This window comes from Hypoxylon fragiforme (assembly GCF_022984875.1).
Source record: "Hypoxylon fragiforme strain CBS 206.31 chromosome Unknown GGS25scaffold_1, whole genome shotgun sequence".
NCBI classification, from domain to species: Eukaryota; Fungi; Ascomycota; class Sordariomycetes; order Xylariales; family Hypoxylaceae; genus Hypoxylon; species Hypoxylon fragiforme.
Window position 1 is genome coordinate 3,990,047 of NW_026054756.1, and position 24,832 is coordinate 4,014,878.

Genomic DNA, 24,832 nt, shown 5'->3' on the forward strand with positions numbered 1-24,832 from the left:
GGTCGGGGTTATCCCTAAATATGAATTAATTGTGTTATGGGTATTGATATTGGTAGTGGTATCGGTATCGTGATCTTTGAATACCATCAAATTCATTGATATGTGTATGTATGCCTACCTAGGTAGGTATCAATGTAAATCCAAATATCTGGTAAGCATAAAAAGGTAAGTTAAAGTATTCCTATCCGTAGGACTGTTGTTAAGCATTTACCATTGTCTCGTGCCCAGATAGTTATATGGATCAATAAGGCTCAAGTGTGAGATTGAGGCGGACGACAGTGGGGAAAGGGGGATTATTGGGCAATGAGAAGGGGACAGTCATATGTAGGTATCAATCACATCAATTGATGTTTACATGCAATTGAAGGAGAGAGAGAGAGATAGATAGATAGATAGATAAATAGATAAATACATCATTAGATGCTCTCTATTGGGTAGTACTGTACATTCAAATGTTGATATCAATAAACATTCGGGAAGATCAAGATGTAAATGATGTAAATGTAAATGTCAGGACTCAGTACTAGGGAGCATGTACCCTCGTATCATATTGGATGTGGGAATAACGTGCTATCGGTTTACTGGTTTCGTCATTGCTGTTGATATTGCTTAATGTTATTTTATATGTACATATGTAATTAATATGTACGTACCGTGTTGGTAGTACTACATAGTACATACACCAAAAAACTATTCGATAACCGTTGAGTGCATGTGGTGAGTACATAGTAGGGTGAGAGAAGATTCCAGGCCGAAGACGGCAATGAGGGGCAAGCAAGCCCTGGAAAAGAGGGAAAAGAGGGAAAAAGAAACATTGAGCATTGCGGCAAGCTTCAGTCTCAAGGTTTCAATGTTACCTACATATGTACCTAGTACTGGTCCAAATGCCTGAAGATACGTAAGTACTCTTGTATCTTTCTTCCTTTCCGCACAAGCCAAGTGCCAAAGTTGGAGACTCAGGCGCAATTTTGGACCTGACAGGCCTGGCACTTCCTGGCAGACCTGGTAAGACCTGGTTAAGACCTGGTAGCCCTGGCCGCAACTACCACTACCGCTGCCTACTGATTTCTCCTCCCGCACCTGAACCTCGTCGAATTTCAACACCCTTCAACTCGACGTACATACCTTGTAAACAATCTCCCTTTTCTCATTCAACCTCGCGACACCTGCAAAACTCCAAATCTGCAAAACAAACAACTCATTATTGATCTCTAATCCCACTTGTTCATCTTCATCCACTTCTATCCCCATAATCCTTCACCAGAATCAACCAAGATGACCACTGAAGTAAGTTTTCACTATTTCGACTCCCCTTTCCATCATCCCAGGGCTCGGCTTGTCTGCCTTGTCTCGCTCATGCTTCTTCCTCTACTCCAACCACTACACTCGCTCTCCAACACGACACTACATTACATACACTATCTTGATAGTCATGTGTCTGATCCAGCATTCTGTTTTTATTTCCCCCCTTTTTTGGAAAAGGGACTCTGCTAACGTTATTTCCTCATCATTTAGCGTGAAAGGTTCGTTAACCGTCAACTCCTACACCGCGCATGACCGCCGGCGTGTTATTACTTCCATGGTTCCCCCGCCATGCAATACAAGAAAAAATAAAGCAGAGAGAATAAGAACTGATTAGTGTCCCGTATTAGCAAGACTTTCTTAGCTCGCCTTTGCGAGCAGGCTGAGCGCTACGATGAGATGGTTACCTACATGAAGGAGGTTGCCAAGCTCGGTGGAGAACTCTCTGTTGACGAGCGCAACCTTCTCTCCGTTGCCTACAAGAACGTTGTCGGTACCCGACGTGCCTCGTGGCGAATTATCTCCTCGATCGAGCAAAAGGAGGAGTCCAAGGGTTCTGACAAGCACGTCACCACCATCCGTGATTACCGCAACAAGATTGAGACCGAGCTTGAGAAGGTCTGCCAAGATGTTCTGGATGTTCTAGACGAGAGCCTGATCCCCAACGCCGCCACCGGTGAATCTAAGGTCTTTTACCACAAGATGTAAGTTGCCTTTCCCCGAAATATTACATCTTTTCCGAGGTAATCATCATATGCTAATGTTCGTACTCCCCTATCATAGGAAGGGTGATTACCACCGTTACTTGGCCGAGTTCGCCTCTGGTGAGAAGCGCAAGGTTGCTGCTACTGCTGCCCACGAGGCTTACAAGGTAGGATCTACAAGTCACAGATTTATGCTTTTTTTCAATCTAACTCTTTTTCCCGCAGAGCGCCACCGACGTTGCCCAGACTGAGCTCACGCCGACTCACCCCATCCGTCTTGGGCTTGCGTTGAACTTCTCCGTCTTCTACTACGAGATCCTCAACTCGCCCGACCGAGCTTGCCATCTTGCCAAGCAGGCCTTCGATGATGCCATTGCAGAACTTGACTCGCTCTCTGAGGAGTCTTACCGCGATAGCACTCTCATCATGCAGCTGCTCCGTGACAACCTGACTCTGTGGACTTCATCAGAGAGCGCCGAGGGCGATGCTGCTGCCCAAGAGGGTGCTAAGGATGAGAAGCCAGCCGAGGAAGCTGAGAAGCCGAAGGAGGATGCCCCGGCTGCCGCTCCCGCCGAGTCGTAGACCATCCTTGGTTCGATACCTCCTTGCCTCAGCTGAATATGCATACTCCATTGAAGAAAGAAAAACTTTGTAAAGGGCCGGGGTTCCGTTGATACCCAGCTGGCGAAGGATTTATAGCATCGGTTGGGAGGGATGGTACAGGAGTTGGTTTGACGCAGGGCTGGAAAATGCGGGCAGGTTTCCCTTGTCGCGTTTCGCTCGAGGATTCGTCAGTACAGGCATACACTATAGTATGCCCTCTACGTGACAATACGATACGTATCTCCTCAACTACGGCTGTTTTCTTTAAAACTACCTCTGCATTGTTCAGGGGCGGCGAGGGCTTGTTGACGGTAGTGCGGACAGTTTCATACACGTTTCCCCCTCTTTGTTTTTGTGGTTTTTGAGAAGAGATATCTCACTTTTCCTTTGATCAGCACATTGCGCATCCTCCTAGGACAGTGCCTTGTATGCTAAACCTTACGTATCACGCAAGATAGTGTACGGGACCGCTTGAGGTGGAATTGCAAATGATCCATGCCTTGTTTTTACCAGTCGGACAGAGAAATTTCGATGGTTGGCCTCCAGCAGACTGTAACACGTAAGGCTGGTCTTCTGTCTTGATTTGTGGTTCATTCCACTCGTCAAGTGTTGTTGATCCGCACGTCCGTAATGCGTACCCCTTTAATCAGAAATAAAACAAAACTCAACACCCGCTTTTCTAGTTCTTTTGAGACTTGAGTTTGCATCCACATAAATAGTAGTAGTAATGGTGCTCGTAACTCTTACAACTTCCATGTCTAGGTACCTACCTAGGCATCTACACGTTGTACTCATCAGGATATACCATCATAGCCATAACACTTTTAGTATTTTAGCAATGCCATCTGCAATGAACATTATCAGTCTACCAGTATACCTAACTAGGCATTTATGAGTGATGTAACCCCTTTTATATGCTCAGCAAGGGTGTTGGTGATCCGTAATTTTTTTTTTTCGTGTGATGATAATAATGGCTGGTTATATAGGTTATATAGGTTAATGTATCTAGGTTAGGCTAGTTACTCATTCACTGCTCTGTAAACAATTAAGCATATTAATGCAATACAATGATAATCTGTTTTGAACTTTATATACTTAGGTGTGTACATCATTGATACTACCTACAATTGACTGTTCAGTGTTACACTTTTAGCCTCCAGGGCTCCTTGTGGGAAGGTACTAGGTTAGGTAGGTACATACCTAAAATGTCACAGGTGACCAAGATGCTGGGTACAATAGTACCTTGGATGGGATTCCCGTTTTAGTCTCCGCTTCAGCCTCATTGGTACCTAGGATGTACCGCGGGCCCCGCCAAGCCGGTCTTCTTTTTAGTGCACTCCAGAAGCTCCAATCCTCCCCCTTCTCTCTTCCTCTCCACAGTGCCCAGTTCAGATTTCAGCCAATTTGGACCGTCAATTCGCAGGGCTGACCAGTTGGAAAGCCAGAACTACAGACCAAAAAAAATAAAGGTGCAACGTCACAGGCCACAACTTGGGACATGTGCCTGCGACTGCAACCAGCACTGAGAATTTGTATGTAGATACCTCGCATACCTACACAGACACAAACACATACGTATACGCATACACTTACACATACACACATACAGACATATACACGTACACTCATTCACTCACATGAATAGATGCCACCTTGGTGGTTGGCTTTCAATTCTCTTTTGTTTTTATCTCGGGCTTACTGATTAACCCCCCCCCCCCCCCCCCCCCAGTAGCTTACCTATGCTATGTGCTGTTCTTTGAATCATTCCGAATTGAACCTCGACTGTCCCTTGACTGTCCTGCTAGTTCAGCATGGATCAGTTTCAGTCTCCCCAGTCGACTCGAAATGTTACCACTGCACCACTATCTGCCGATAAATCTAGCCAGCTACTCCTCCGCGAATATCCTCACCGAGCAATCGCTATTGCGACACCGACTCATGCCTTGATTTTCCGATACTCCTCTACCACGAGCGAAGCAATTGGCAATGGATCGCTCACGCCCGTCTCGTCAGGGAGACCTCGCGCCACTTCTGATAGCCCTGTTTCCAAATGCATGGTCGAATTCTCGCCTGTTTCCAAGCAGCTTCTTAGCGACTTCAGGCCTCTAACTCCCCGACCAATATACGGAACACTTGGCCTCATATCGATAAACCAGGACGTATTCCTATGCGTAGTCACGCAGGCATTGCGAGTAGCAACAGTACGGCCGGGCGAGACGGTTGAGAGAATCGCTAGCGTCGACTTCTTTTGCCTGAACAGTGCCGAGTATGATAATATAGTGCCGCTGAACCCTTACGATAGCGACCTCTCCGATTCCGCATCTACGTATGGCCAGAGCCTAAGTCGAAGAGAAGGGGAAATCGAATATCCATACCAGGAGCTACAGAAGCTATTAAGCAATGGTAGCTTCTACTACAGTACAGACTTCGACGTAACAAATAGACTGCAAGATAGGTGAGCTTAGCTCTTTCTTTTCCTTTCTGTCAAGTCGAGAGAGCGAGAGAGAGAGAGAGGTTAATATTGTCCATATAGGCCAATAGATTCCGACACATTTGACATTGACAATTTTGACGAATCATTCCTATGGAATTATTTCATGATAAGTCCCTTAGTTCAATTTAGATCTAGGCTCTTAGCACATGAGCGTGAAGCTCTTGATGCGTCAAGAATTCTGACCTCTGCTATACGAGGATTTTGTTTAACCATAACAATTCCCCAGAATGCAGCACCATTACGGGATGGTCGATCCGGTCTTCCGTCTTTTCTCACGGTTATTTCTCGTTTATCCTGCAAGAGAGCTGGAACCCGTTTCAACAGCCGAGGAATCGATGATGATGGGCACGTTGCGAACTTTGTTGAAACAGAAACGATATATTGGAGCCCTTCAGGAGTCCTATTCTCATACGCCCAAGTTCGTGGCTCAGTGCCAGTATTCTGGGAGCAAACCCCAGGTCTCATCCCAGGCCAGCAAAAGATTGCCATTACACGTTCAGCTGATGGGACCCAGCCAGCCTTCGATAAACATTTTGAGGAACTAGAACAATCTTACGGCGCAGTACACATCGTCAATCTACTCAGTGCTACAAAGCCGGGTGAGGCAGAGCTCACGAATTTGTTTCACTATGGATTACAACACTGCTCGTTGGGCCGCATTGGCGAAAAGCAGTCATCGGACCACGCACTTCTGCGAGAAACGGACTATGATTTCCACGCAGAAACTAAAGCTGCAGGATATGAAGCTGCTCGAGAAATACGACGATATATTGAGCATTCGGCTGATGGTTTTGCGTATTATCTTGCTGAGCTAACAGATGATATGGTGGAAACTAATGAGCCGCCCAGCCACCAGCGCATGGTTGTCGTGCTTCAGCAAGAGGGAGTTTTCCGAACAAATTGCCTAGACTGCTTAGACAGAACCAATCTTATTCAAACAATTATCTCGCAAATGGCCGTCGAGGCTTTCCTCAACCACCGTGGGGAAATTGCCGCACCGGATTTCTGGGTGCGGCATTCTACTCTTTGGGCTGACAACGGCGATGCTTTGTCAAGGATTTACGCAGGAACTGGCGCTCTTAAGTCATCTTTTACTAGACATGGGAAAATGTCCCTCGCTGGTGCTTTCGCAGATGCCCGGAAAAGTGCAACGCGGCTCTACATCAACAACTTTGCTGACAAGGCAAGACAAAATACGATTGATGTACTCCTGGGGAGGTTGGTTGGACAGACTCCTGTTCTGCTTTTCGACCCAATTAGCGATTATGTATCTGGTGAACTCAGTAAACGTAGTGCTGAGTATTCGTCAACGGAAAACATCTCAATGTGAGTCCCAAGATGTGTTAGTATGTCCCTGCAGGAATGCTAACTTGATACAGATGGGTCGGAACTTTTAATCTAAACGGCCGTACAAACGGCATCGACGATGACCTAACTCCCTGGCTTTGCCCTCAAGAGCTTGGTGACACGCAGCCAGAGATAGTGGCCGTCGGTTTTCAGGAGATTGTGGAGTTAAGCGCCCAACAGATTATGAACAGCGACCCTTCGAGGAAACAGCTGTGGGAGAAAGCCATTAAACGGACACTTAATACCCGTGCCAAACAAGTAGGCGGCGAGAAATATGTCCTGCTTCGGAGCGGACAGCTCGTCGGTGCTGCTTTGTGCATCTTCGTAAGGGCATCATCGCTTCCAAAAATAAAGAATGTCGAAGGAAGTGTCAAAAAGACTGGCATGTCTGGCATAGCTGGCAACAAGGGCGCTGTCGCTATCAGAATGGAGTATGCGCATACACAGATATGTTTCGTGACAGCACATCTAGCTGCTGGGTTTGCCAATTATGACGAAAGAAACAAGGATTACGCAACTATTCATCACGGATTGAGATTTCAGAGGAATAGGGGTATCGATGATCATGGTACGAAGCTCACTTTGAATGACGAGGACGAATGCTTGCTAATAATCTATAGATACGGTCATCTGGCTTGGAGATTTCAATTACCGTATTGGATTATCTCACGAAAAGGTCATGGATCTCATCCAGAAAAAAGATCTGGAGAAGATGTATGAAAATGACCAAGTACGTCTACAAAATTCCTTTCCAACAGCCAAACAACTACTAACGCTCACCAGTTAAACCTACAAATGGTAGCTGGTTTATCCTTTCCTTATTACTCAGAAGCTCGAATAACCTTCATGCCAACCTACAAATTTGATGTTGGTGTCGATAGATATGATACCTCGTGAGTCTTGCCGTCAGTGTTTTGAGGCTTTAACTAAATGAGTGACAGCGAGAAAGCACGTATTCCGGCATGGACGGATCGTATCTTGCGTAAAGGCACGAACATACGGCAATTTTCGTATAATTCTGCTCCCTTGCGTTTCTCGGACCACCGCCCAATATTTGCCACATTCCAGTGTGCAGTCAATATCATAGACGAGGCACATCGGGAACGGATCAGTAGAGAATTATATGATCGTCGCAAACGTGAAGTCGGTCACACAACGGCAAGTCTAGCCAGTGACGACTCAGAAGATGACGAAGATCTTATTGGGTATGAGCCAATCGAGCCAGGCTTACCTCCAGCAAGCTCAGACCGGCAGAGGTGGTGGCTTGAGAATGGCAAGATGGCAAAGTCTACGGTTGGTCCACCAAAAACTACCGGTGGACATCGTGATAATTCCACTATGGTGCTCAATCCTAACCGTCCCTCGAATCCATTCACTCCAACCGAAGAACCGGATTGGGTCGCTATACCTAGATCCAATTCAAGACTCTCGTCCTTTTCCAGCATCTCTAGCTCCCCATACGAGTATATCAACCATTCTACCCTTCTTTCCACCTCCGCCGCATCCAATTCATCGCCTAGGAAGCCACCACCACCACATGATGCGGCAGCAACATTACCCTCCAAAGTCGGCCAGATCAGTTTGCTTGACGAGCAGACGCCCATGCAGAGGAGCGAGGCCCCACCGCCTCCTCCGCCTAGAAGGCAGACGGCCACGAGTCTCGCTCAATCCTCACAGTCTTCAGTTCCCTTAAGTGCACAGCCCGCTATGCGAACTTCAAATCCCGGCGCACCGCAGCAGCAGTTGAGGAACGTATCACCCTCATCTCATAATTCGAATAACTCCAAGGCACCACCTCCTATAGCTAGAAAACCAGTCCATCTCATGTCTGCTTCGCCAACCAATAGCCCTCCTCTCCCCGAAGCTAGCCATTTTGGTTCACTTACAGATCACCAAACACCAAAACCACTTATCCCACGTAAAACCTCGAAAAACGTCTCCAATTTAACCGCGAAGCTCCAAGCTAGTAGGGCTGGCACATTATCAGGTGGGATGTCCAAAGCAGCGCCTCCTCCAGTTCGTCCAGATTCTGGTGCGTCCCATGACCTTCTCACTGGCACGTCAAATTCGACTACAGCCTCGGGCCGAGTTGGTCTCCCCGGTCTTGCAAACGTAGAGCGGAAGCCAGCGTTACCAGCGCGGCCACAGCAACAGCAACAGCAACACGCGCACCCAGGGCTGAACAAAGCTAACGTTGACCTTCTCTGCGGTGATGAGGTTGTTGAATTGAACGGATGGGAGAGTCTAACTCCAAGCTAGACGTGTCTTTTTGCGGTAGAATTGCATTTAGAGGAACGTGAGGCGTCAATACAGCATGGCGTTTGCGGCGGTGTGGTTACGTTCTCGAGCATACACTTATATACATAAATATGCGCTACTCTCACGATACCTGGATAAAAAAAGCCTGTCGTTTTCGGGGTATAGGATTAGGGAAAAGTACTAGGTACGTAGTATACGAAATGATAAACTGGGCTAGATAGGTAGTCCTTGGCCGAGATATAAAGGCAAGATCTCAGGAGACTGGGGCGGACAGTGCCTGCTTCATACCGAATTGCCATAGTTTAAATTGACGTCACACTTTGATAAGATAAAAAGCCAATAGTTAAAAGCTTCAGACCGTGTTGGGATATCGCGTCCCAAGTGCCAGTCACTCTTTCGATAGTTTCAATGTTCTCCACAAACTCGCCTGGGCAAGATGCCTCGTCTTGATAATTATCATACTAATCGAACTACCACAGACTTCTCAATAAGTCAACTATTTGATTATAATACTATAGGATCTTCTATACATAACTCTACTCTACAAATCACCTTATTTTACACCTGTACTCTGTTTATAGTCTGGTCCTGGGCAATACATAATAATTATCCCTGTTACACAATTCTCAAACTTCAACTCTCTATATCCTAAGAGCCGAGACAGCACGTATTTCATATAGAGCAAAAGTAAAATCGTACGATCGTACGTCCCTTCCTTTGGCAGGCAAAAACATGCCAGAGGCACCAGATAGCCAACAGCACAACAAAATGTCTGTCTTCACAACGGTATCGAATAGCAGGATGGAGCGGATCGTGATCTGGAGAGATGAGGTAAAAGAAGCTCGGACCTTTTGTTCGTGTTCGGCGCCAACCAACTCGGCGGCCGTGAGCCAAGAAGTCAGCAGAGATGCATTGCCAACCTCTGCAGCAAGCACCGCGGTCAACTCGGACAGTCGCCCGGAGCCATCACCGCGAACCCCTCTACTCTTGCCCGATCCAGGACCATCCACATCGGTCGCCATTGAGTTGGAAACTTCAAGCGATGAACCGAAATGCTCCATTTGCTCGCTGCCCGTGGAGGCAGGCCTGTCGTTCGTAAAGCTTAGAAATCATGGGGACGAGGGACTTGTACGCGGGCAAACGAGTCCTCGGTCTTCGGCCAGCCTTGATAAGATAGCGGCCGTTGTTGAGTCTAGGGAGTACAGGACGCCGACAAGAATGTTCATCAAAAGGAAGACACCCAGTTTTTCCTCGCTGAAGAAGAAACTTAGCCCAAAGGGAACCAAGTTTGACATGAAAAGGTTCCGCAAGGGAGTGCAAAGCTTCTTTGGACGGAAGGTGAAACTAGTCTCTACAGCTGACGAGCCCAAGATTCGTCCTCGAGCAACGGAGATGTACCGAGCATATCGGTTCAACACGGGTCCTCTCGTGCTTGCAGCAGAAGCGTCGGTTGATACCCAAAATGGGATCTCTGACGATGGGCGCGGGAAGCCCAAGGTGGCTATCGAACAATCCTCGGAGCGGATATACAGAGCTCATAAACTACTAGAAAAGGAGAAGAAAAGAATGCTAGAGCGGCAGAGGAGAGAGGCATTCGTGCAAGAGGCCATGAATAAAGTAAGAGCCCGAACGCCATTACCCCTTCCCTGAGGCGTACAGCTGCTGTACTGTTAGAGTATGAGAAGTGTGGTCATTCTTTTCGGAAGAGATGGGCCCCATATATATCTAATTCATGTATGCATAATAAGGTTGTCAGGACTCAGAAGCATGGTTCTATTCGGGACATGGATACAGCGGCATTCGGGCTCGGACACGATAAATATACCCATAGCCTATAGGTGCTAGCGAGTCGGTTTCTAATTTTTAATTTTACAGAGCGTGTCCTGGACGTCTAGACAAGAGCCAGGTAGAACAAAACAGGAGTTGTTACAGCTTAATTCCTATTCAAGACAATATGATCTTTGTTTAGCGAGGGAAAAACTACTTACACATAGACGTGTTTAAGTAGGTATTGAGTCTTGATGTTACGCTCTACTACCTACTTATTCTACAGGCTTAATAATCTTGGACCACATCACTTTCCTTGTAATACTTATAGGTACCTTACTTGGTTCCGGTATTTGTACGAAAGCGTGAAAGTTTGATATATAATAAGAATAGAGCTATGAATAAGAAAATTTTAAAGGATGGACAGACAAAGAAAACAAAGAATGGTGAAGTGGTGAATAGCAGGCCTCAGATTTAACAGTTATGATCATTTCCAAAAAAAAATATGGATATCCCTCTTCCTATCATTGAAAATATTGATTTTTGGGGTATCATCACGGGCCTGCTATTATTGTATGTTTGTACCAGAAGAACAACTTCCTGATTGGAAACGTGAAGGGGTGTATGAGAATGGTAGCCAGTCGGCTTGAATGCTGACGATGTATGTAACCCTCACCTAAGTACATATGGGTACGTATTGCCAATAACGGATCGCACTTGCCGGTATGTATGTAGCAATGAAAGAATCTCGAGGCAGTTCTTTGTTGCGTTTAAACGATGCTTGCGATACTGATACTGTACGTATTGACGTCGCTGTCGTTAACTGAACTGAACGACATCATGGGGGGGTTTTTTTTTTGTGACGGATGGTTGTGGGGAAGAATCAAAATGGGAAAAAAAAATCCCAATTTTCTTTTAAAAATGCTTGAAGGGTGATAAAAACTCTGTGCGACTTCTAGTGGATTTTTAGGCCTAGATTACCTTGGTGGGTTAGTTAGTTGCTTGTCTTCCTTTTTGTTTTTTAGTTAAATGGTTCCTGTTTGGTAAAGACGTAGCACAGTTTTATACTTGTGGCCTGCATGATTAACGTGTTTGACAACATTGAAGGTAAAAAATTCAAGTTAGTAACTACAAACGTACAGTACAATATTATGTAAGCGCCCGCCGCGGAAAGCATACGCACGGGCCACATGGTATTGTACACTGTGCAGTATGTAGCTACAGTACTACTAGTAGCTAAATTCAAGGTTAGAAGTTAGAACACATCAATGCTCCCCAGCCTCATTTTAGCTTACAACTTGCATGTGCTTTTTCCCTTTCTACCAACCAATTTTCTCTCGCGACCATCATTGTCCGTCGATCTCGAGAGTCCATTGTCATCCGTTCATTCATCCCACGTATTCCTTTTTTCCCCCAATTAATTCATGGAAACAATCGCCTAGTGGAATCACAAATATTTATAGAGATTATCCCTTAAGAATCAAAACATACAACAGAGGTCCTCTTTTGCGACTTCAATTCATTCGACTTCCTTTTAATTCCCTTTCATTCCTCCAGCCTTGCGCCGACTCGGCTCCCGCTTCTTCATTTGTCATCCACCTCATCACCCGATCTTTTCAATAAACTTGCCCAGTACGCTGCGGCTATGTCTGACTTTAATCAATTCGGCACCTCTGATGAGGAGAACGCCGAGATCAAGAAGCTGACTACTGAAGTTGTGCGTATCAGACACCCTCCATCCAACTCCTACTACTTCTTGTTATTGAGCAAAGCTAATACAATAAACAGGAAGCTGATACCGACAACTTCGAATCCTGGGAAAAGCTTATTCGTGCCTGCGAGGCTCAGGAGGGTGGACTCAACCGCAACTCCAGCCCACAGGCCCTCGCCACTCTTCGCGATGTTTACGATCGCTTTCTCCTCAAGTTCCCGCTACTTTTTGGCTATTGGAAGAAATATGCCGACCTCGAGTTCAATATCTCTGGACCCGAATCCGCCGAAATGGTACTGTTGCCTCCTTTGATGTTTTGCTACGATGGATTTTATGTGAGCTAACGCGTGTTAGATTTACGAACGTGGATGCGCAAGCATAACGAACTGCGTCGATCTTTGGGCTTCCTACTGCTCCTTCAAGATGGAGACCACTCACACCCCCCATTTAGTCAGAGAGTAAGTATAGCAGGATGTTTTCTACCCCATAACATTTACCACACGACAGAGCAAGAGTACATACATACCTACATATCGGTCCCTAACATCAAGGAAAACGTATAACGCGACTGCTCAGTCGTTGACGGTGAGAGATGCCAACAGAATCCATGACATGTTGCATGCTTTCTCACAGATTCTGCCAGGCCATGGTTTCCTACAAAGTCATCTGTTTGACATTGAACATCTTCGTCGCCCTCTCAGCCCAGCGCCTCAGTCGGATTGATTTGGAATTGGAATAGTTGCTTGCACAATCCCTCTTCTTCTGTATTTGCCCTCCTACCCACCCTCACTCCCGAATCCCCCCCCTGGTTGATATCTGTATTAGCTGACCTTGATTTTCAGACTCTTCGAGCGAGCCGCCAACTGCGTGGGTCTCGACTTCCTTGCCCACCCCTTCTGGGACAAGTACATCGAGTATGAAGAGCGACAGGAGGCACACGACAAGATATTCGTAATCTTGCAACGAGTGATCCACATCCCGATGCATCAGTATGCTCGTTACTTCGAACGATTCCGTCAACTTGCCCACACGCGTCCTATCAAGGAGCTAGTACCTGCCGATACTCTTGCGCGTCTTCGAGCAGAAGTGGAGGCCGAGAGTGCTGCACTCGGCTCGATGCCGCGGGCCGAACTTGAAGTTGAGCGAGACATACGTGCCAAGGTCGACACGATGTTCTACGAGATCTTCCAGAAAACACAGGACGAGACGAACAAGCGGTGGACGTATGAATCGGAGGTCAAGAGACCTTATTTCCATGTCACAGAGTTGGAGAACTCACAACTCGCAAACTGGCGAAAGTATCTCGATTTTGAAGAGAGCGAGGGTGATTTTGCCAGAACCACATTCCTATACGAGCGCTGTGTCGTTACCTGCGCTCTGTATGATGAGTTTTGGTTAAGATACGCTAGATGGATGTCAGCCCAGCCCGGCAAGGAGGAAGAGGTACGCCACATCTACATGAGAGCTGCCACTCTCTTCGTCCCCATTAGCAGGCCAGGCGTCCGACTACAGTTCGCCTATTTCGAGGAGTCGTGTGGCCGTACTGGTGTCGCCCGTGACATTTACGAGGCTGTACTCATGCAACTGCCCGATTGCGTAGAGGCTATCGTATCTTGGGCCAACCACGAGAGGCGCCAGAATGGGCTCGACGCGGCCATCCAGGTTTACAAAGAGCAAATCGACGCGCCTCACGTTGACATTTTTACGAAAGCCGTCCTCGTCACTCGATGGGCGTACTTGCTGTGGAAGATCAAGGGATCAGTCGACGAGGCCAGAACTGTGTTCCTAAAAAATGTCCAGTGGTACGCCGACAGCCGCCACTTCTGGGAGAAGTGGATTGCATTTGAGTTGGAGCAGCCCACGAGCTCGGAGCTGGAACCACAGCATGCCGAGCGAGTGAAGCAAGTTTTCGATGAATTGTTGGCGAAGAGCAGAATATCATCGGCCGCTAAGCAGGACCTATTCCTGACATACCTAACCTATCTCCAAGAACGGGGCGGCTCGGATGCCATGAAGCAGTTCCTTGCTATCGATCGTGAGATTTACGGGTACGTGCCTCTCCCCTTATTAGCTTTGGTTTACTTCCCTGCTAACTTCATGCGTAGTCCTCCTTCGTTGGCAGTTCTTGACAAGCCTACGATCAAGGAAAACGGAGCAGTGAAGAGCCCGATGGACCCGGCGACGCGTGCTAGAGCTGAGAGTAACTATCCAGCATACTACGAGTATTATATGGAGCCCGACTCTAGCGCGCAAGGCACTGCGTCTTTCCAGTAGGATTGAAGATTCTAGATAACCCGGGGGGTTCTAGACGTATAACGAGCACGACACTGAGGCAATGGGACGAAACGAGGCAACAGACCGTGTATCATATTGAAAAATTTCTGCTCCAGCTAGAGGATCAAACTAGGGTATAATAGGGGCACGCGAGATATCAGACCACTGGAGATTCAATGTTTAGGAGTGGGTGGTATGTGTGAGGGCTTGATTTATGTGTATACTGGGCATGATGTAGCTCAAGCTGTGCCAGTCGAAGAAGAGAAGCTGACGACAGTTAAAAAAGTATAAGGCGGTAGTTTGCTGCGCATACTTGACGATCAATTGCAAATGAAATTAATTTCCCCAGAAATCCAGGAATCCAGGAATCCAGGAATCTAGAATGTTTATTAATAGTGTTAATGAATCGTGTTAATGCTGTGAATAATTACTAACTACCTACCTAGTAGGCAACCTAGGGTAGGTTAAGTAGGTTAGTAGGTTAGTTACTCGTACCTATGGCAGCAAATGCCGTAGGGAATCCGAGACGAAACCGAGGGGATTTGGCCGGTAATCGGAGATAAGACAAGTTGAAATGGTATACTATGCCGTATTTATGCCACGGCTTCCAAGTGTGCAGACTGGAACATCTTATTCGCTGAAAGACGTTGGGATTAGGGATGTTGCCATAGCAGATTACAATTACTCCGCAGGAAAGGCTAAACTAGTGATCAGTTTGGGGTGAGTTGTGGGCCCACTTACAGAAGCCGAGAGAAGATTAATAGGGGTAGCAACCAATCAGAAGAGAGAGATATTTTCTTACTAACCACTCGGCTTCTTGCGACGGATTTCTTGTTAAGGTACCCTCCTCGAATGACTTTTTTTTTTTTTTATTCTTCTTTGCCCAATAACTATCTCAGATCATTTCGGCATCTTACGTTTTAGATTTTTCCTCTTTTTTCTTTTCCTTTTTTTCTTTTCCCTGTTCACCTCAAACCTATACCAGTTTGTGCATAAGGAAATCCAAGAGTAAGACATACACACATCTACTTACATCTTAACCAACTTACCTATTCATATCACACATTCTTGGCCCTTGACTGACAACTCACCGTCTGAAACAGAAGATGTCTGCGTCAACAGTTTCCCGCCAGTTCGCCCGTGCGACTCTACGCACCACGGCTAGAAACACCTTTGCCACGTCTGCAAGACAGGCTTTCCGACAAAACGGCCGCCGATTCTACTCGTCCGAGCCCCCCAAGACTTCGAGCACATCGCCTCTCATCTACCTGGCGGGTGCCGCCGTCGCGGGTGGTGCTGGCTACTATCTCTACTCGCAGGGTGGCTCCATTGCACCCAAGGTGTTCACCCCCACCCCGGAGGACTACCAGAAGGTGTACAACGAGATCGCCAACCGTCTCGAGGAGAACGATGAGTACGATGATGGCAGCTTTGGCCCCGTACTTGTCCGTCTCGCATGGCACGCCAGTGGCACTTACGACAAGGAGACTGGCACAGGTGGCAGCAACGGTGCTACCATGCGATTCTCCCCCGAGGGTGACCATGGTGCAAATGCTGGCTTGAAGCATGCTCGGGACTTCCTTGAGCCCGTAAAAGGTAATTACCTACTCATTCCTTTCTAACATTATTGGTGGCAAAACATAGTTTGAAGAAAAGAAGCAAGGCTAACATGCTACCAATAGCCAAATTCCCATGGATCACTTACTCTGATCTTTGGATCCTTGGTGGTGTTACTGCCATTCAGGAGATGCAAGGTCCCACGATCCCTTACCGACCTGGTCGTCAAGACCGTGATGCGGCTGCCTGCACGCCTGATGGCCGACTTCCCGACGGTGCCAAGGGCTCCAGCCATCTTCGAGACATTTTCTACCGAATGGGCTTCAACGACCAGGAGATTGTTGCTCTCTCTGGTGCTCACGCCCTTGGCCGTTGCCACACCGACCGAAGTGGCTTCGAGGGCCCATGGACGTTCTCTCCCACAGTCCTGACCAACGACTACTACCGCCTCCTCTTAGAAGAGAAGTGGAACTGGCGCAAGTGGAACGGCCCCAAGCAGCTCCAGGACAACGGCACCAAGACGCTCATGATGCTGCCAGCAGACTACGCCCTTATTCAGGACAAGGCCTTGAAGCCTTGGGTGGAGAAGTATGCCAAGGACAACGATCTGTTCTTCAAGGACTTCGCCGCCGTTATCACCAAGCTGTTCGAGCTTGGTGTTCCGTTCAAGCCAGACACCCCGACCATCACCTTCAAGCGCGTCAACGGTTAAACATAAAGTATAGAAAAGACAGCTAGAAAGAAGGACATGATACCAATTAATAGACTTCAGACATGAGTATAAGGAGAAGAGGGAAGGATAAAGCTAGACATAAAGTATAGCTAGAAAAGGAAGCCTTAGATCTAGAACAAAGACCTAAATTGCGATTCTCATCGCAGATTAGAGGTAGAGGGAGAAAGTGTGGAGGTCTGAATGGTTCAACATAATTCCGCGTAGAGGAATGAAGGGTAAAGAGTAAAGAGTAAAGAGCCAGATGAAACGAGACGATACGATATTTGTTCGCTTAGTTGTCAGATTATTTCGAAAGCTCAGAAGAAGTCAAATATTGAAATCTCTTCTTTTTCACATATTACCCCTAGGTGTACATAACTATGTATCATTGATGTGTGTAATATGTATAAATATTATTGATGTGTGTAATATGTATAAATATTACTATATAAAATCGTGTATGCACAAGTGTGTGAATTGACTTTCCCTCGTACCCCACTACGCACATGGGTTCCAAGGTGTGGTACATGTAGTAGCCACTTTATTGCCCCACGTTTTTAAGGTACCGGTCGTCATACCTGTACCGAGTTGAGGCTGCTTAGGAAGTAAACTAAGGTTAGGTTACTATTATTTGTAAAACTTTGAAACCATCTCGCCCATTTCTCCAATTCCCTCCAATTCAACAATCAGGTACCTACCTATGTAGTGCTGACTGGTTCGGGGAGGTTGTAGCGGAAACATAACTACCTGCCTACCTAGGTATACAAACCATATATCTATTACCTTCTCTTTCACTCTTTTCAATTTCCTCTTTCCAATGGCAACAGCGCGCCTCCCAGCCCTGCGGAACCTCATAGGGCGGCGGCTGCAGCAGCAGCCCTCCTTCCGGCTGCCGAACCCGCAGCGCCGCTGGGCCCAGGTCCACGACGTGCGCTTCCTCGCCACCACCCAGGCTTCCCGCAGCGTGCTCGAAAAGTACCGCGAGAAGCTCGACCGCAAGGCGCGCGAGGAAGGGCTGAAGGATATCGGCGAGCTCAAGGAGGCGTACAAGGACCGCATACAGGAAGTGAAAAGGAAGGATAGCGTTTCGATACCCGGGTTGGATGCGCTGCTCGCTGATGCGGCCGCGCCTACGCCTACGCCTACGCCTACAACGCAGACGACGAGTCCCGACGGAATAACCCAGAAACCACCACCACCACCACCATCCAGCAAACCAACCACAACCATCAAACCCCTCTCCTCCATCCTCGACCTCCCCAAAGCCCGCCTCCTCCCCGAAAAGGAACTAACCGCCATCTGGCGCCTCCACCACGCCACCTCCTCCCCCCGCTCCCTCTGCGCCTCCATCCCCCTCCCCACCTACACCACCCTCGCGGCCACCGCGCGGCAACACCCCACCTTCGTCCTCCCCGTCCCCCGCGGCCCCTCCGTCGGCGCCGAGATCCACTTCCTGCAGTGGGTCTTCGACGCCGAGACCCAGACGGCGACGGTGCTGTTCACGCAGCTGGCGGAGTACAAGGCGCGCGGCGAGTGGGCGTGCCCGCACACGAGCGTGACGCACTACTTCGACGAGGAGCTCGCGAGGAGGCAGGGCGTGGTGCTGATGGCGGGGGCCGTGGTGGAGGGGAGAGGTGCGAGCGTGGAGGATGCGCGGTGGCTTGTTTTGCTGCTGCAGGGGTTTTACGGGGCTGGGGCTGTTGGGGAGGGGGAGGGGAAGGGGAAGGGGAGTGAGAAAAAGAGGCTGTTGGAGGAGTTTACGAGGGGGGGTGGGGGGTTTACCGTTGAGAGGTTGTTGGAGGAGAGTGAGAAGTTGCCTTGAGGTTGCAGGTTGCAGGTTGAAGTGTGTTGGGCGTTGGGCGTTTTGAGAGAGAGAGAGTGTGTATATATATATATATATATATAGGGGTACGAATTTGTTGTAGTAGATGATGATGAAAATAGAGATGAAGATGGAGAAAAGAAGGAGGATAGGGGACAGGGACATGTACTACTATAAGTGCTGTATACTACGTACTACTACTACTACTACCACCACCACCACTACTACTATAGAGGTAGTAAAATAGTTGGTACGCAGGTATCTATTCCAACTTACCTATGTAGACGAGTCTCTAAACTAGGCATAGATCTAGATCTATATACTTTAGATATCTAGATATTTACCAAATACCATCTAATTCTACACAGTAAGTTAGGTACCTAACCTAGGTTAGTAGGTATGTAGCTCCTTGAGTTGTACACCTACCTACCCATCCACGGCCAAGCCCATTCCTCCAAAAGCCTAGCCGGAGCTAGGGTAGGCTAATATGATATGATATGATATGATATGATATGATATGATATGATAAGCATCCCTTTGCTTTCGAGGAAATCTCCAAATCATAACTTAGGCCCCTCGGCCCGCGCATCCTCCTTCCTCGCCGCATCCTTCAGAACCCTACGCAACAGCTTCCCGCTAGCGTTCTTGGGCACCTCCTCGATGAAGCGGACGCCGCCGCGGAGGCGCTTGTGCTGGGCGACTTTCCCATCGATCCAGGCGACGATCTCGGCCGCCTTGTCCTCGGACCGCGCGACGCCGGCGCGCACCACCACGTACGCGCGGGGCACCTCGGTTTCCCGGGCGCCGTCGTGGGCAGGTACCACGCAGGCGTCTGTGATCTCGTCGTGGCCGAGGAGCAGGCCCTCGAGTTCGGCGGGGGCGACCTGGAAGCCTTCTGTTGGGTAGGAAAGGGGCGTGGGTTAGTAGATGTATAGTGTGGGTGTATAGGTATAGATATGTGCGTTCCTTTACTAGGGAGGGATAGAAAAGGGGGGAAGAACTTACTATACTTGATCAACTCCTTCAACCGATCGGTGATGTAGAAGTTGCCCTTGGTATCGACGTACCCGATATCTCCGGTTTTGAAGAAGCCATCCTCGCTAAAGGTGTCATTCTGCAGTTCGGGCCGGTTGAGATAGCCGGGGAAGACATTGGGGCCGCTGAACCAGAGCTCACCCTCACCCTCGCCGGGGGCAAGCTCGCGGCCCGTATCGACGTCGACAACCTTGGCGGAAATGTTGGGTAATAGCTTCCCGCATGACCCGTTATACCGCGCCCAGTCGGCGATGTTCATCTTGGTCAGCACCGGCGACGTCTCCGAGAGCCCGTATCCCTGCATGACGGGGATCAGCAGTCGCTTCCACACCTGCTCGACCAGATCCCTGCCTAATGGTGCCGCCCCAGAGTTCAACCACTTGACGCTGGACAGATCATATTTGGCCACCGACGGGTGCTTCGCAAGTGCCAGGATAATCGGCGGTGGGAGCGACGCGTATGTGATCTGGTACTCCTGGATAAGCCCGCAGAACCGGTCGAGGTCGAACTTGGGTAGCACGACTGCTGGAATCCCCATGTAGATGCTCTGCAGTGCGATGCAGGTTAAGCCCTGTGTAACTTTGGTCAATGCGAGTTCTTATGCTGTGTTCACCACCAAATCATGTGCCCTCTTTTCTCTCTATCATTCCGGCATAGAGAAAAATAACAAAAAAAAAAAAAAGAGAGTAAGAGGGTGGGAAATTCTACGTCTATGTGCGAGCAAAAACGAGTTGACTCACGTATACGTGGAAGAATGGCAGCACAGCCAACTGTTTGTCGCCGTTGCCGTCAGGTCCGCCTGAGTGGTACACGCCGTTGAGTATTTCGACATGGGCCATCTGTACGAGGTTGGAGACAATGTTGCGGTGCGTGAGCATGACGCCCTTAGGCAAGCCCGTCGTCCCGGAGCTGTAGACGAGAAAGGCGATGTCAGTGCTGGGGTCGAGCCGCGGGCGCCGCGACGATAGTGGTGCCAACAGCCCCGGAGCCACGTGGATCTCGGTGAAGTGCTTCACCTTACCCGTAGGGTCCCGCGCGTCGCCGAGTAAGATGATGCGGTCCGTGGGCAAGCCAATGGACTTGGCCGCCTCCAGGACTATGGGCAGCATCGCCATTTGGGTCACGATGCCGCGGACCCGCGAATCCTTCATTTGGAAGGCGAGCTCCTCGGCAGTGTACGTCGGGTTAGCAGTCGAGGCGGAACCACCGGCCCATTGCACACCGAAGAAGACGGGCGCATAATCGATGTTATTAGGCGAGAAGAAGCCCAGCGTGTCTCCCTTCTTGAACCCCCATTGTGACTTGAGCCCCTTGCCGAATTCTAGCGCCGTGTCTCGCGTCTGCGCCCATGTGTACGACCGCTTGGTGTCCGGGTCGATATAGATCTCTACCGGTCCGTTGTTAAAACCCAACTTTGACTTTGTTTACTCGCTTTCTTATTCATATACAAGGAAACTAGATGAATGAAGTGAAGAAAGGACTCATACATACTCTTGTCTTCCGGGAAAGGTCTGTCCTTTCTCTCGAACACGTGCTGCCACAAGTCGATGTTCGGAATCTGTAAGGGCGCGTGGAAGGATTTGACCACCATGATGACGACGGTTTTTATTTCACGGCAATTGGTATATATAGGTATTTGTTATGAATTATATATAAAAGATGGCAAGAAGAACAAAGCAGAGTGCTTGGAAGCTCAACGTTCAATTTGTGGACTTCCCGAGGTTCCTCGCAGATCCATGGATCCCTGGGGTGGATACTGTATGAATCTGGGGAATACTAAGCATTAAAGCCGAGACTAACAGTTATGGAGGTTAGCGTATGCAATAACTAGTCCCCAGTAGGTAATTGACTACCTAGGTACCTGGGGACCTGGGGTACATAGGTCATGGCACATGGCAATGATGCCATATATTTCCAACATTCTATATCCTTCCTATCGTCTATTCGTCTTCTTAAAAAAAAAAGTATTCTAACCCGGGTATCATGTTCCATTACATAATTAAGGATTAACTAAGTCGAGTCACTGCTTGACTGCTCATCGTCTTCATCATCATCCTTGGCCTCCTCGGCTACCCAGGCCTCCACATGATCACAGCCTTTTGGTACCCTGCACTTTTCTCGGGCGTTGCACGTCTTCCATAACACCTCCCGAATCTCGCTGAAGACTTGGTCCACTGCGTCCATCGCCCAGATGACGTCGAGGTGCTCATATTCCGGAATAATCTTGCTGTGAACAATCCTGGCGTGTGGCTCTCTTCCCTTCTCAAAACGCCGAAGTAACCTTCTTCCATCCACGAGGTTATCATTCCCTGCAACCCACAACGCAAATGGACAAACACGCTTATCATACCAGGCCTTCATCCCTTTGGGCTTTCGGTTCTGATCCTTAGTCTTGGTATTGTTTGTAAGATCCGTACCTTTCTCTTGGCCCGTCGTTTCTGCAAGAGGCCCGCCCGTCACATCCTCCTGCTCCTCATTGTGCCATTCCTCTTTAGTAGAAAGGATGCACTTATGTTTGGCGAAGCATTCCCGACCTAGCCACCAGCGCATCGACTCGGCGCTCACATATACCGGAGCAAACTGAAACATGCGGTTTCTCAAGCCACGGTCCCAACGAATGTCCGTCCAGTCGAACAGAAACGAGAATACCGTGTAGCCGAGCCATCCATAGAGGCCAGGTGGCATTATGGAATGCATGGTCATCATCAAAGGTATGAACGCGTGAATGCCGAACATGACTCTGAAGAGATCGGGCGATATGATACGCATGAACTTGAAGTACATCTTGCCAATCAAGGATCCTGCGTACGCTGCCGGCGCGAGGGCGCAAAATACTGTGAGCTTTTCTCCAAGCTCGGGCCGTTGTTCCTTGGCGAGAGCCACGAAGGTTTCTGTCGTGCCTTGAGAATGACAGACAAGTCCGATCTTCTCGAACCCGGTCTCGAACAGGACCCGCGATACCAATGCAGCCAAATCAAACACCCCCATCTGCCTAATATTCCAGCACCACATGCGCGGGTCCGAATATTTCAACAAGGTATGCTTGGGCTTGAATCCGCACCGGTTGTTCCCAAGCCAGACGTCATAGCCTGATTTGCAAAGGTAGAATGCCAACGAGTCGTCGTCATTAACACAATAAGCTCCCGAACTTTGAAGTAGACCGTGCATCAAGAGGACGGGGAACTTCTTCTTTTGACTCGAGTCTCTTAGGCGTTTGTTGCTTTGGCTGCCTTTGACATCACCTGTGAATAATTCCGGGCCGCGGTCTGCTCGTTCTTGGTCATCTAATCTCGTATATTCATGGGGATCGTAAACATGCCATAGATCAATGATAAATCCATCCTCGGTTTGTACCTGAAATTCTTCGATGTCAAGGCCTACCCGCCTCGCATAGTAGCTAACGTCGCAAATAACGGGGTCAGGACCCCCTTCGGCCGGGACGTAACGCTCGTCTCCTTGGACATTTTCTTGGTCAGGATTCTCTCGATCTAGAGATCCTCGCCTCTTCCAGGACTCTTCCAGTTCTTTCCGCAACTTCCCTCTTCGGATTTCCTCTTCGTAGAACGGTCTGGAGGCAGCGGGGTCTCGAAATGTTAGGCGTTTCCAAACTGTACCACACATCTTTGGTATATTTGTGAATAAGGCACCGAGAACAATCACCCCCAGGAAGCCTGCGCTGAGGAAAAACGATGTTGCTCGGAAGGTCCAACAATGTATGTTTCGGAGTAAAGATGGCGGGCCATACAAGGGAAGCGGAGGGAACAACGGGTGAGTGTTTGTTGGTGGCATTGACCTCCGCAACGAACCCTCGGATAACTTGTGAGCTGTTTTGGTACCAGCAGACTCTGGGGTGGCATTTCCGACGGCTCCCGCGGGTGTCCGGGTGCTCTTTTCGGCTTGGATGATGGCTTCCTTCGGAGAATCGCCTGCCAATTCTTCTTTCAGGATATTTAATTTGTGGGCTTGCTCGAGTGGAACAGTAGGTAGACGGTTTCCATCAGCAGTGATAATGACCGGATCTTGAGGTGTTATGAATTGGGCTTCGACTGCAATGGTATCTGTATGTTGATTATTCTGAATTGGCTGAAGGGAGAGTTTTTCAGCTTGTTCAGCATATTCAACAGCGGCCTGAACGGTATCGACGCCTGAGGGCTGTGATCCAGCTTGACGATGGTCGATGCTAAGACCCATTGTAGTGTTGTCCTGTTTATATGCTAATCGTGGTATCTTGAACAAACCAAGCCGAGTTGTCTGGTTTTCTCGGACTCGAATCTTTGAAGAGAGATTGGCGAGTAAGAGCGGCTTGGGAATGTAAAGTTGCTCAGGGCGATTGTGCAAGAGTAAATCTAAATCTAATAGATCTACTATATGTAATCTAGCACTCAAACCTACCTAAGGCTCTTAAAATTAGACACTGTAAAGATCCCCGTAAATTTGCGTTAGCAGTGACGCCGCGTCATGACCTGAATAGAGGTTGATTAAGCGCCGAAGTCACCGAAATTCCAAGGTACCTAGTTGGCCACCGACAAAAGGAGAATGTTCTCCTATTCGTACAGTATGTATATGAAGTTATGAACTAATAGGCATATACCTAGGTTAAGTAAGTAAGAAAGACATATTGAAGGGCCACTAATAACATAGTAGACTCCAGCAAATGGGTTTAGGATCTTTAGGATCAGATTCCTATGATAAAAAAGGAAACGTCTCTCCATATTACAGGGATAAAAGGAGATATAATCTTGCCAAGGCACTCCCGGAGATCGAGGATACTACGTCAGCGCGCAGATTCATGCCTCGAATTCCTAGAGCCGGTTTAGTTTCTTGAACTACCTGTAAGGTCTGTTCAGCCTCTTAGGATGATTTAGTGGGTTTTACAACAAAGGCATGTGAATGAGAAGTTGGGGAAAAAAAGTGTGGTGACATCTTGGATCGCCACTATCGATAGAAATACTTGGAAAGAATTGAACTGGCATATGCCATATGGTCACTGGTTAGTAGTTACCGACCCTGGTAGGTAGACATGCCTGCCAGCTTTAAGCATGCAAAATTGGATGACTGCCATCCCATGTTTAACGTTCAAAGTTTTAAATAAGACCTAACATGTACTACATATACTATGCCATATGTATTATTAACATGTGTCAAAAAAAAGTATGAATCTCCAAATAGTTATCTGAGGAGTTAGTTAATATCGATAAGGCCTGTACATAAACAATGTACAAATAATGCATCATTTACCCCTGTA

The 24,832-nt window shown here is 48.2% G+C and overlaps 8 protein-coding genes across 8 annotated transcripts; 6 read left to right on the plus strand and 2 right to left on the minus strand.

Annotated features, from left to right (window-relative positions):
- Positions 1 to 1,701: 1,701 nt before the first annotated feature.
- On the plus strand, positions 1,702 to 2,588 carry GGS25DRAFT_517497 (14-3-3 protein; the record flags this gene model as incomplete). The annotated part of the gene is made up of 3 exons (XM_049263400.1): positions 1,702 to 2,006; positions 2,086 to 2,173; positions 2,232 to 2,588. 3 exons carry the CDS (start codon positions 1,702 to 1,704, stop codon positions 2,586 to 2,588), a joined length of 750 nt encoding a protein of 249 aa, XP_049121986.1.
- Positions 2,589 to 3,968: 1,380 nt separating this feature from the next.
- Positions 3,969 to 9,099, plus strand: GGS25DRAFT_472585 (SacI homology domain-containing protein). Its single transcript, XM_049259464.1, has 7 exons — positions 3,969 to 4,141; positions 4,219 to 5,064; positions 5,143 to 6,429; positions 6,483 to 7,018; positions 7,071 to 7,180; positions 7,234 to 7,343; positions 7,392 to 9,099. Exons 2-7 carry the CDS (start codon positions 4,421 to 4,423, stop codon positions 8,707 to 8,709), a joined length of 4,005 nt encoding a protein of 1,334 aa, XP_049121987.1. The 5' UTR covers positions 3,969 to 4,141; positions 4,219 to 4,420; the 3' UTR covers positions 8,710 to 9,099.
- GGS25DRAFT_472590 (uncharacterized protein) lies at positions 9,100 to 10,723 on the plus strand. The gene has a single exon (XM_049259465.1). The coding sequence runs from the start codon at positions 9,442 to 9,444 to the stop codon at positions 10,357 to 10,359; it is 918 nt and encodes a 305-aa protein (XP_049121988.1). The 5' UTR covers positions 9,100 to 9,441; the 3' UTR covers positions 10,360 to 10,723.
- A 1,028-nt stretch (positions 10,724 to 11,751) lies between these two features.
- Positions 11,752 to 14,920, plus strand: GGS25DRAFT_472594 (pre-mRNA-processing factor 39). Its single transcript, XM_049259466.1, has 5 exons — positions 11,752 to 12,193; positions 12,265 to 12,480; positions 12,542 to 12,645; positions 13,030 to 14,235; positions 14,293 to 14,920. The coding sequence occupies exons 1-5, from the start codon at positions 12,122 to 12,124 to the stop codon at positions 14,459 to 14,461; spliced, it is 1,767 nt and encodes a 588-aa protein (XP_049121989.1). The 5' UTR covers positions 11,752 to 12,121; the 3' UTR covers positions 14,462 to 14,920.
- Positions 14,921 to 15,306: 386 nt separating this feature from the next.
- Positions 15,307 to 17,143, plus strand: GGS25DRAFT_472595 (cytochrome c peroxidase). Its single transcript, XM_049259467.1, has 3 exons — positions 15,307 to 15,469; positions 15,565 to 16,057; positions 16,144 to 17,143. The coding sequence occupies exons 2-3, from the start codon at positions 15,568 to 15,570 to the stop codon at positions 16,728 to 16,730; spliced, it is 1,077 nt and encodes a 358-aa protein (XP_049121990.1). The 5' UTR covers positions 15,307 to 15,469; positions 15,565 to 15,567; the 3' UTR covers positions 16,731 to 17,143.
- A 97-nt stretch (positions 17,144 to 17,240) lies between these two features.
- On the plus strand, positions 17,241 to 18,857 carry GGS25DRAFT_60101 (ATP11-domain-containing protein). Its single transcript, XM_049265891.1, has 2 exons — positions 17,241 to 17,345; positions 17,463 to 18,857. Exon 2 carries the CDS (start codon positions 17,548 to 17,550, stop codon positions 18,550 to 18,552), a length of 1,005 nt encoding a protein of 334 aa, XP_049121991.1. The 5' UTR covers positions 17,241 to 17,345; positions 17,463 to 17,547; the 3' UTR covers positions 18,553 to 18,857.
- A 199-nt stretch (positions 18,858 to 19,056) lies between these two features.
- GGS25DRAFT_472599 (acetyl-CoA synthetase-like protein) lies at positions 19,057 to 21,486 on the minus strand. Its single transcript, XM_049259468.1, has 4 exons — positions 21,079 to 21,486; positions 20,328 to 20,974; positions 19,558 to 20,158; positions 19,057 to 19,447 (listed from the first exon to the last, which is right to left on the minus strand). Exons 1-4 carry the CDS (start codon positions 21,176 to 21,178, stop codon positions 19,113 to 19,115), a joined length of 1,683 nt encoding a protein of 560 aa, XP_049121992.1. The 5' UTR covers positions 21,179 to 21,486; the 3' UTR covers positions 19,057 to 19,112.
- GGS25DRAFT_60077 (alpha/beta-hydrolase) lies at positions 21,485 to 24,010 on the minus strand. The gene has a single exon (XM_049265890.1). The coding sequence runs from the start codon at positions 23,776 to 23,778 to the stop codon at positions 21,598 to 21,600; it is 2,181 nt and encodes a 726-aa protein (XP_049121993.1). The 5' UTR covers positions 23,779 to 24,010; the 3' UTR covers positions 21,485 to 21,597.
- Between the last annotated feature and the right edge of the window lie 822 nt (positions 24,011 to 24,832).

Coding starts and splice junctions, on each gene's coding strand:
- GGS25DRAFT_472590 (XM_049259465.1), top strand. CDS start 9,442: ATGCCAGAGGCACCAGATAGCCAACAGCACAACAAAATGTCTGTCTTC.
- GGS25DRAFT_472585 (XM_049259464.1), top strand. CDS start 4,421: ATGGATCAGTTTCAGTCTCCCCAGTCGACTCGAAATGTTACCACTGCA. Junction 6,430..6,482: donor TCAACGGAAAACATCTCAAT/GTGAGTCCCAAG, acceptor AACTTGATACAG/ATGGGTCGGAACTTTTAATC. Junction 7,344..7,391: donor GTCGATAGATATGATACCTC/GTGAGTCTTGCC, acceptor AATGAGTGACAG/CGAGAAAGCACGTATTCCGG.
- GGS25DRAFT_472594 (XM_049259466.1), top strand. CDS start 12,122: ATGTCTGACTTTAATCAATTCGGCACCTCTGATGAGGAGAACGCCGAG. Junction 12,194..12,264: donor AGAAGCTGACTACTGAAGTT/GTGCGTATCAGA, acceptor TACAATAAACAG/GAAGCTGATACCGACAACTT. Junction 12,646..13,029: donor ACCCCCCATTTAGTCAGAGA/GTAAGTATAGCA, acceptor CTTGATTTTCAG/ACTCTTCGAGCGAGCCGCCA.
- GGS25DRAFT_60077 (XM_049265890.1), bottom strand. CDS start 23,778: ATGGGTCTTAGCATCGACCATCGTCAAGCTGGATCACAGCCCTCAGGC.
- GGS25DRAFT_472595 (XM_049259467.1), top strand. CDS start 15,568: ATGTCTGCGTCAACAGTTTCCCGCCAGTTCGCCCGTGCGACTCTACGC. Junction 16,058..16,143: donor CTTCCTTGAGCCCGTAAAAG/GTAATTACCTAC, acceptor TGCTACCAATAG/CCAAATTCCCATGGATCACT.
- GGS25DRAFT_60101 (XM_049265891.1), top strand. CDS start 17,548: ATGGCAACAGCGCGCCTCCCAGCCCTGCGGAACCTCATAGGGCGGCGG.
- GGS25DRAFT_472599 (XM_049259468.1), bottom strand. CDS start 21,178: ATGGTGGTCAAATCCTTCCACGCGCCCTTACAGATTCCGAACATCGAC. Junction 20,975..21,078: donor ACCTTTCCCGGAAGACAAGA/GTATGTATGAGT, acceptor ACGGACCGGTAG/AGATCTATATCGACCCGGAC. Junction 19,448..19,557: donor GAAGGAGTTGATCAAGTATA/GTAAGTTCTTCC, acceptor CCTACCCAACAG/AAGGCTTCCAGGTCGCCCCC.